The sequence below is a fragment of the Mustela nigripes genome, chromosome 13 (assembly GCF_022355385.1).
Source record: "Mustela nigripes isolate SB6536 chromosome 13, MUSNIG.SB6536, whole genome shotgun sequence".
NCBI classification, from domain to species: Eukaryota; Metazoa; Chordata; class Mammalia; order Carnivora; family Mustelidae; genus Mustela; species Mustela nigripes.
Genome location: NC_081569.1, coordinates 68,147,689 through 68,158,030, shown reverse-complemented (window position 1 = coordinate 68,158,030; position 10,342 = coordinate 68,147,689). Strand labels below are relative to the sequence as shown.

Sequence of the window (10,342 nt, the reverse complement as noted above, 5' to 3'; positions counted from 1 at the left end):
GTACTGAGCTCTCATCTGAGAACACATGCTTTAATATAACCTCTGCTTAACAACCAGAATTACTTTACCAAGATCAGAAGTCACATAATTGTACAATGTGATATTTCCAAGAACAAAAGTCATGTTCTCTCCCATCATTTGTGTTCAGGTTGTCCCTAGGAGATCAGTACAGCAAAGGCAGAGAGGATTTAGAATTTTGCAAAAATTCTTAAGTGCTGACCCACAAGCAACAATGTTCTAAATTATTGGCAAAATTCACAAATACACAGGGGTATCTGGGGTTTTCCTGGGGCCATTCTTAGGTCCTTTAGGCCATATTAAGTGCTCAGGAACTACTCATCATTAGGCATAGTAAGTAGAGGCAAGGATTCTGGTCATGAGTCTTCTTAGTCACTTAAAAAAATGGAGAGAGCTTAATCAATATTTCTAGAACTGTGTTGGGGGTGGGGGCGGTGACCCTTCTTGTCATCTATCATGAAGGATTCCTGAACATGTTTTCCTGGGGCCTTATGAGGATTAAATTGGGGGAGCATTGGGGCTCCTTGCCAGCCCCTGGTCATCTGAAGACGTCCTCAAGAGAAGGAAATTCCACTTCTTTTAGGGAGACTGGGGTGAATCTGGATTACACTTTTTGGACATGGACTTAGTTACCATGAAGTTCCTGTTTCCTAGGATAAGCACCAGTAAAGAATATGTTGTCTTGATTGCCACTACCAGGGATCTGCTCCTAAGACTGTACAACTGACACAGGCTGAGGTTAAAGACTTCTCCTCAAGAAGGGAGCTGGCTAAGTGTAAGGGGAAAGAGCCTGTCTGCAAGGCCTCCTCTAAGTTTCCCAACCCTCCCGCATCATGCCCAGGGGGCCTAGGTCCTTAAACAGGCTACTTGGCAGGAGACTGGCTGTGGAGCGAAATCGTCTCAGGTTTGAGGAGCATGTGGGACTTGGAGCGGGGGCAGATACTGACTGGAGATCTGGGACTTATATGGCCCACAGATAACATTTTGCTCAGGTCCATGGGAGGCTTATAAAATCTGAGCCTTCACATTTAAAACACTGGAGGATTCACAAATAGCTGGGTTTCTGTTTTCTGAATAATCAGATCTTAGAAGTGCCTGAGCTGTATCCCCAAAGCACAGTCATCAGCCAGCTGAAGCCCAGTAGTGGCTGCCCTCAAGTTTGCCACATTCACGACCTGTTTATCTCATCCCCATTACTAATGTGAGTCCTGAAGACACGTGAGTGTACAATCCTTGATGTAGTTAAGAAATGTCTACTAACACCTTCCATGTATAGAATTCTGATACTGTTGGCTTAGGCTCCTTTAAGGAGTCAAGGTGGTCTTCTCACCTGCTGAGGAATGCAGTTTGTAGACAGTGGCCCAGATGCTCTGAGGAGGGGAGAGTTGGCCTCACACTGGAGCTGGATTTCCACTGGACTTCTCAATAGTGACCCAGCCCCCTCACCTTTCAGCTTCTTGCCATTTAAAATTTATTTTTGTCTTTACTTTTTTTTTAACCTACAATGCCATTATTATTATGATGAGTTAGGACATGTATGAAAAGTTGCCGATGAGGCTGTTAGGCTCAGGGTTTTTGCACTTCAAAGTCAAGAAAGAGACAATGTCATCCCATCGGTTGGCATTCATCTATTTTATTACATATTTTAGAAAATAATGCACCCTCTAACAAGCTTGCTCTGCAAATACGAATGGTAGGTGCAAATTGAAAGAAATACTTATCTCTAAATATTTTTACATGTCAAGGTTTAGGTGTAATTTTTAAAAAGCCTCCCTTTTTGGAATGCATAAAAAAATTGCATCTCGTAATCTCCAATCAAATTAAGGTTGGATTACACCAAATGGTTATACTGGGTTCATTCAGTTTCTTTCTGGAAATGTGAGTTAGCCTCTTAGGAATATTCAGAGTTTCAGAACTTTATTATTGATGGCATTGTAAATGTCCTCAGTCATCGGCACATACGTTTCTGCTTTGTCATCCAAGAAATACAAGGCATCTTTGATGACTGTCGGGTTAAAGCCCTCCTCCACGAGGGTCACTTTGCGGTGTTTAAAAGTTCCAGTGATTTCAATGGTGTCCTGAAAAACAGCAAACAGTCCACATTGGTGGAGTGTTTTGTAAACAGATGAGGGTTCAGGCCAAGGGGCAGAGGTGGGACAGGGGGGTGGAAGCTGTGAAGGGCAGCTCCACGTATCAATACCTCGGGTTTACAGAAGCTCCACAAGGTGGGGGGGGGAGGCCTTTGTGGAGGTAGTTTTTCATTCCCCTGAGGCTTTAAAATCACCCGTGGGGCATGAGGGGCTGTGGATGGTGAAAGGCGGAGTAGGACTGCTTATTGAGCTCCAGGTGTTACTAGAATATCCTAATTTATGGAGGGGTGGGACTAGGGAATCATCTTAACACAGACGTCGGCTTTATCTTTCTTCAGTTGATAGGTGATGGCGGATCTGAGGGTATTTCAATGTTCACGTCTCTCAGCCATTCTCGGCATAAAGCAAATGTCAGTGCTTTATGAACATCAACAGAAATAACCCTATAACTTCTGCAATAGCAGGTAATCTAATATTTCTTTTCTCAGGTCTCCAGCTACAGAATCATAGAGCTCATAGTCCAAAAGTGAGAGTGTTAAGCTAACCAATGGGTTAAGGTTTGAGAAAGAAAAAAAAAAAACACCAACATCCCTCTTGTGGTGATAGTTAAGCCTTTGATAGTTCCAACCGGCTAATGATGCCCAATTAAATTTCACTGTAGAACTACAGTGGATTTTTCCATTCTTTAGAACTGGAAACAACAAATAGGAGTGTTGGAGCATTTCTGTTTGAAGTGCCTGTCATGCCTCATCAAACACAGACTTTATGAGTTATCCGCTAATGCTGCTGCTGAGTGAACTGGTCTGTCTTTTTAGGGAGAAAGGGATCAGAATTCAGCTTCTGCTAGTTCTGTTTTCTGATATTTCTGCTTCCTAGTTGAGCTTCCAGGTTAGGGGTGGTGAAGATTTGGTTAATAGGGTTGCCATGGTGGAAGGGAGTTGTTCTCTAAGAGACAGCTGTCTCTGAGAGAGAGGATAACTGAACTCCACAGCGAGAGGTCTCACCTGTATTCTTAGAAACCGGGGCCTTGCATATGTGGGCAGGTAATCGGCAACATGGTTAAAGATTTTCTTTCCATCGAATTCACAGTTTTCCTTCATTTTGATTGCGGCCATGCCAATCCGACCCTCATGACCTAGAAATTAAATGAGAAAACATTAGATGTGTTGTGCTACTTAAGACGCTTTCCTAGTTCAAAGAAGTGAGGACTAAGAGCCTGGGTTTCTTTTGGATAGTTGGAAATTTTATTTCAGATATATGTTGAAGTCATTCTAAAGCGAATACAACAACAAGAGCTATATGCCAATTAAAATCTTCTTTTTAAAGGTTTATTTATTCACTTTAGAGAGAGAGAGGAGGGGCAAAGGGAGAGGGAGAGAGAAACTTTAGCAGACTCTTCACTGAGCTTGAAGCCCCATGCAGGGCTTGATCTCAGGACGGTGAGATTGTGACCGGAGCTGAGACCAAGAGTAGGACACTCAACAGACTGCGCTGCCCCGGTGTCCCAATTAAATCTTTATCATACGCCAGACCCTATACTAAGTGTGTTTTATGGACTACCCCATTTAACCCTCACAACAGCCTTATGAAGAGGTAGAAATGCTATCTGCATTTTATAGATGAGAAACCCTACAGATGAGACATGAGGCTTAAAGATATTAAGGAATTTGTTCACGTTCACACAGCAAATAATAGGCAGAGTGAGACGCTGGGTTGAGACAAGTGGTCCTCTTTCTTAGTGGCCTCCATGAAAACACCTGAAAGGGAGACGAGTCCCACTGGTGGCTCAGGGAATTTTGGTTTTTGGACTCTGGTGGAAAGTCCTTTGTCCCCTGTCGTGAACCACTGGGCTCAGGATGCAGCGTCAGGTCTGTTGTGTTTCAGGGCACAAAAACCACCTTTGAGACTTATTTATTTAATCAAGATTCTTAATAGCTCTGCCTCTCTGCATTTCAGAGAAGCTGTGGGTCGGAAGGGTGATGAGAGGCACAAGGGTGAGCTGCTATGGGCCCTCGGGTTGATAAGCTTTACACCCTTAGAGGCCGTGTCTCCACGGAGATCCAGCAGCTCTTTCCTCCCTGTCTGGCAGCAACGTAAGTGGAGAGGAGTTTAGAACGATTACTCAACTGTTTTCTAGTGAGGATAGTGGTAATTAGGTCTTAATACATCTTCTACCTGACCCAGCGGACCCAGCGGGAGTCTAGGTCCACTTCCCTAAACTACTTAGCTGTCATCAGAGAGGGGAAGGAGCCCGTCCTTCGTCACCTGAGCCCCAGCTTTCGAAACCTCTCCCATGGTGATTATGTGTTTACCTGTGGCTCTAAAGAAGGTAGGAAGCAAGAGGAAACATTAAAAGAAAGAAGGTGCACCCCTATACAATTTGCCTCTTAGCTGAAGGAAGGAGGAAGGGCACTGGACCCTCTTTCTCAAGGGGTCCCCACCCTGGGAGCTCTCTTAAGAGCACCCATCTCAGGACTCTCGAATGTCTCTGGTAAACTTCTTTCAGAATCAAGGCAGAGGCTGATGCAACAGAAATCTTCAGTGCTGACTGGCTCCTTGCCTCTTGCTCTGACAGAGGCAATGCCCAGCTGAGACATGAATAGTTCTATTGGATCTCTAGTCTCTGCCCGGGCTCCCAGGGCTTGGTTTGGGGCTGGTTCATCTCCAGAAGGAAGAAGGTTCCAGTTTACAGCTGTTCTTGCCAGAGTCTTTATAGAGTTGCATTGTGCAGTGTGGCAGCCACTGGTTACATTTGGCTCTTAAAATTAATTATAATAAAATCCAATAAAAAATTCAATTCCTCAGTGGTACTAGCCACATTTGAAGTGCTTAGCAGCCATGATTATTGTCCACCATATTAGACAGTGCAGACACAACATTTTCATCTTTGCTGAAAGGTCTATAGAGCACAAAAAGTTCTGGAGAGTAGCTGGGAAGTTCTGGTGTGATACCTAATAAATGTCAACCAGACCCAAACTTTGGAGTACCTTCCTGGTTGAAAGCTGAGATGTGTGAAGGTCCCGCTGAGCTCTCTGCTGCTGAGAATCACTCTGGTAGACTGGCTTATTCTAGATAGTCTTGCTATGTTTCTAGGCTGGAATGGGGTTGGCTGTGTGCCTGGTAGACCAGCCAGCCACAGGCAAGATATCGAGAATCACAGACTCTGAAAGCTAAGAGACAAGTTTCAGCTCATCTCGAAGCTTTCAATGCTGCAGAATCCTCACAGGACCTCACATGGACATCCAGCTTCTTCACATGTCCCAGTCTCTGGGACATTCCCTGCCTTAGGAGACTGGCTTTTCTGTTGTTGGCCTCTGGTTATAGGAGACATCTCCAGTGAAAGTTTGTTCCCTGGTGTTGCATACCTGCTCCTTGTTTTACCTGATTGCCTTAAAATCATTTGAAAACCATTAACCTCCTCTTCTTTTTGTTCTAGATGAGTGATTCCCAGATCTTACTAGTTGTTAGAGTCACTTGGGGATTAAAAGAAGGCATGAAGAGTCCTCGTCCCAAACCCTAGAGGTTCTGATCTATTAGACCTGGGCTTTAAAAAGTTTCCCAGGTTGAATCACTATACAGTACAGCTGAGACGAATACTACACTGTACGTTCACTAACTGGAACTTAGATAAAAACTCGAAACAAGTTTCTCAGATGATCCTGATTATCGGCCAGACAAGGCTTCAGTGCTCCTCAGAATTTAGAATTTTTTACAAAAATTTATGGTCACACGCACATAACATAAAATTCATCTTAGCTATTTTAAAGTGTACAATTCAGTGGTATTTTGTACATTCACAACGTTGTGCAACCATCACCCATATCTAGTTCTAGAATGTTTTCCTTACCTCCAAATCAGTTTTTAAGACAAATGGAGGGTTTGTTAAAACACAGCTGCCCAGGCCCCACCCCAGAGATTCTGATTCAGTAAGTAGGTCTGGGGTCGGCCTGAGAAATCGCACCGTCAGCAAGCTCCCGAGTGACCCCACTCCGAAAAGCATTGGATTTGATCCTTCCATTCCATTTCCCAGATTCTCTCACCTTCTCATACACATTCTTTTGTGTGGTTGGCTAAATCCAGCATTCAGAAGTGCATGCAACATTTCAGGTGGGGTCTGTGAGGGCCCAGCATGCTGTGATCGTGGACAACAATGACATGCGTCCTTGTGTGAATTCAGCCTATGTTCCAACATCGGAGGAGTGTGCTGTACCCCTCATGCTCTGTGACCCGGGATGCAGCTGCACATCCCTTCGTGGCACTGCCATAGGGTTGGAGAGGAACAGGCAAGAGAAAGTTTCAAATATTCTTAAAAAAATTAAAGACAGCCCAAAGTCATGGGAAACCATCACAGCTCAGGAACTTTTGGATTTCCATTTGGAAAATAGGTGAGAATCCCAAATATTGAGTTCTGGGGGAATATTAATAACATCCCTAGCACCTTATATTTGGACAGTGATTTGCAGGTTTTAATTCTCTGTCATCTATAATGAAAATGATTTTTTCCCATGATGACACTCCTGGATCTATCTGGTAAACAGGTATTTAGTATTTATGTAGTTGAAATGAATGTGTTCTCTTGACAATCTCAACTGCAGGGCTGGTATTACCCCAAATTTTAGTGACTTGGTCAAAGTCAAACAGCCAGCAGGTACTGCAGCCAAGTTCCCAAAGTCAGAACTCAGCACTCCCCACTCTGCTGGCAGAAACAGATCTGCACATGAAGGCTTGGTGACCCCACTCTGTGTGATGATGATTCTGAAAACTCATGGGGTGGGCTGAAATCAAGGACCTGTTTTAAAAGAAGTCTGGACAAAGTCCGCTCCTTTTCAGTTTTTTTCTCCTAGCAATTCTACTTGTTTTTATTTGTGATTCCCGGTTCAGAGGCCAAGGTACCATTTCCCCGCCATCAAGCCTAAGGGGTGCCAAATGCAGTGTGGGACCATGCATCTTGGAGAGATCTGGCTTGCCTGAGAGCCCAAGGACAGCCGGGGAGCTGAACCACAGAAGGAGGCCAGGTTCAGATGTACTGACTTGGCTGATTTACAAGGGACCATAAACCAGACATCAGCCCCTTACTGCCAGGTGGCTGAAAGAGTTGTTCGACTCTCCAGCTGACAGGCAAAAGTGATGACAAACTTTGCTCTGGGGTTAAAACAATGTTCAGTAACTGTATGGGTTTAGGCATAAGGTTTAGATTTACAACATATTGTGCATACCTGGCACGGGCACTCCGTAAACATTTACTTCTTGGACGAAATCGACCAGTCCTACTATATCAGCAACTTCAGTGGTGGCCACGTTTTCCCCTTTCCAGCTGGAAGAAAAGGCAAGGTTAGCAGAGGTTACTGATGGTTCCTGGCCAGGTTGCCAGGACAGGGCAGGAGGTGTCGGCCCCAGACCTCTGGAGGGCGTCAGCACCTTTTTCCACTCTCTTCCCCCAGATGCCCCAGACTCAGTCATGGGAAGGCACCTTGCTTGAGAAACAAAAGACAAAGGCATAGAACTAAATAATAAAATGTGAAATTCCAACCTCACCGCATGAAACCTGACACAAAGAATGGTGCTGTTCTAGTGTTGAAATACAGGTTTGGCCTGAGAAAGGCCCAGGAAATAAAAATAAGTCTCAATGACTTTTTGTTGTGTTTAGGTCTCTCCCTTTTCTTACTGACTTTGGTTGCTATTTAATTCAATTTAATGGAATTTCGTCCTTGCATTTCAGGGTCTCATGGCAAAGGGAAAGCTTTGAATGGGAGATATACTTTATTTGCAGGGAGGTTATAATGTGAGTGCCCAACCTGGGGCTACTTGTCCTCTTAATAAAGAATTAAAATTTGTCTTACATTGAAAAATTCTTTAGATCTCCCAGAAGTATCTTTTTAGTAACATGTAGGTGGCATAAAATCATGGTATGGATCCTGACTCATGGAATACTAGAGATGGGAGGGTCACTGAGGTCCCTATCTCTTTCTTTTTCTTCTTTAAGAGACAGGGTCTCGCTCTGCTGCCCAGGCTGGAGCACAGTGGCTATTCATAGGGGTGATCCCACTACTGATCAGCACGGGAGTTTTGACCTGCTTTCTATCCCACCTGCGCCGGTTCTCCCCTCCTTAGGCAACCCGGTGGTCCCCCGCTCCCGGGAGGTCACCATATTGATGCCGACCTTAGTGTAGACACCCGATCGGCATAGCGCGCTACAGCCCAGAACTCCTGGGCTCAAGTGATCCTCCTGCCTCAGCCTCCCAAGTCGCTGGGACTACAGACGCGCACCACCGCGCCTGGCAGGTCCTTATTTCATGGGTGAAGGGATCGGGCTTGAAAAAGGTTACCTGCCGTGATAGCACAGCTGGTCAGGAGGAGAGGTGAGCTTAGGCGCTTGGTTCTCCTCATTCCTGTTTTTGTTCTTCCTACTGCAGCCAGACACCTTCCATCTCTTCCTCATTCATTCATTCATTCATTCATTCATTCATGTGTGTTAAGCTCTGGGCTAGGTGCTAGGGGGGTGAACCAGCAGGCACAGGGCCTGACCTCAAGGACCTTACACAGGAAGCAAGCTGATTAAACCCAATGTCACGAGGCTGGGGGCCCATGCTGTGGTTGGGAATTAGTTTCATGGTCATCTTGTAATGACCTCCAAACTTCATGGTGCTGACTCGGGTTTCTGTGGGAAACCACCTGGTTAGGGCTGGAGCGAGTGAGGGAGGGAGAGAAACAATTGGGGCTCAGAACACTCCACCTCCTCTTCAGCCCATCAGCTCCACATGAGTTTGCCTTTGGTTTTACCTAAAGAAAGGCCCCATGATTGGAAACAGTGTGAAAATTCCTGGCTGTCCTACAAGTGTCTGGTAATAATGGAGGATGAAGGAGAGGAGTTGGACGAACTATGGGGCTTCAAAAGTTGGGCCCAAGTTTTCTGCCTTTTTCTCATCTGGTGTTACTCAAGCAAGTTAACTGTGCATTGCAGAGTGACACTTTCTGTGTTTTGTTGCTTATTTTCTGGGAATACAGAAGGTTGAATGGTCGCACTGAGAGATAGAAGGAAAGGGAGCATCAGAGCCAAAGCAGAATGCAGTTCCAATTTAGGAGGCAGCCAAATTGTACATGTGTTAATTTTTTGGCTCAATAATTCAGAGAAACCAACCGGAAAGTATCTCCAACTCGGTCGTGGAAGTAGATGAAATTGTCATGGTCAATCATTAAGAGATCTCCGCTATTAAAATAGAGGTCTCCTTTCTTAAAGACGTCTCTCAGTTTTTTCTTCTCTGTCTGAGTATTTCCTCCAGCATAGCCAGAAAAGGGTGTAAGTTGTGTGATTCTGCAAATGAGAAGTCCAACCTCGCCTAGGACAGAAGAGAGTAAACTGGTATTTTATCGGCTAGCAGCAAGCAAATTTTATTATTAACATTCTCCGGAAACTGTTGCCATATACTCAGAAAAGGACATCTTCACGTGTGGCCCTTAAACCTGCTGAAAGTACCATTTTAAATGTAATTTTATTTAATTTTATTTTCAAATGCCATTTTTTAATGTTATAGGGCTTGGCATTAAGCCTGGTTCCACAATGAAAAAATTAAAGACTTTACTTGTAATTAAAACACTCTCAGAGGGGCACCTGGGTGGCTCAGTGGGTTGAGCCCCTGCGTTCAGCACAGGTCATGATCCTGGGGTCCTGGGATCGAGCCCCACGTCGGGCTCCCTGCTTGGCGGGGAGCCTGCTTCCCCCTCTCTCTGCCTGCTTCTTTGCCTGCTTGTGATCTCTCTCTCCCTCTGTCAAATTAATAAATAAAATATTAAAAAAAAAACAAAAAAACACTCAGAAAAATATAGTGCGATGTTCAGATTGCATTTTCAGTTACCTTTATTAGAAATCATTTACAAAGCTGGCACAACATTGATCTCATTTTCCATGTACAGTGGTAACATTCAGATGCTTATCATTTTAATAATTTGCATACAGTATTTGGAATCAGTTTTTGAACTTACAAATGGAAGATATTTTCTCCTTTACCTCAACCTTTCATTTTCCACAAGCTAAGACAACTCCCAAGTGAAACATCCCTATCATTGTCTTAGTTTTATAGTATTTTCAAGACATAAACTTATAAAGTTCTTTTTCAATCTGTTTTGATTTGACCAAATGCACAGATTTTCTAAATTCTAGATCTTGAAACTCCATATGTATCTGTTCCTCAAGTGGATCTTAAAATTCTTCCAAAAGTGACTGTGTTCAAATAATT

General features: G+C 44.2%; 1 protein-coding gene across 1 annotated transcript in view; it reads right to left on the bottom strand.

Annotated features, from left to right (window-relative positions):
* Positions 1-1,635: 1,635 nt before the first annotated feature.
* SLC27A2 (solute carrier family 27 member 2) overlaps positions 1,636-10,342 on the bottom strand; it is a 45,783-nt gene continuing 37,076 nt past the window's right edge. The window contains exons 7-10 of the mRNA XM_059372803.1: positions 9,247-9,445; positions 7,325-7,422; positions 3,113-3,243; positions 1,636-2,096 (exon numbers count right to left, since the gene is read on the bottom strand). Coding sequence (XP_059228786.1) covers positions 1,920-2,096; positions 3,113-3,243; positions 7,325-7,422; positions 9,247-9,445 — 605 coding nt within the window. The 3' untranslated portion in view covers positions 1,636-1,919. The remainder of the gene's footprint in view (positions 2,097-3,112; positions 3,244-7,324; positions 7,423-9,246; positions 9,446-10,342) is intronic.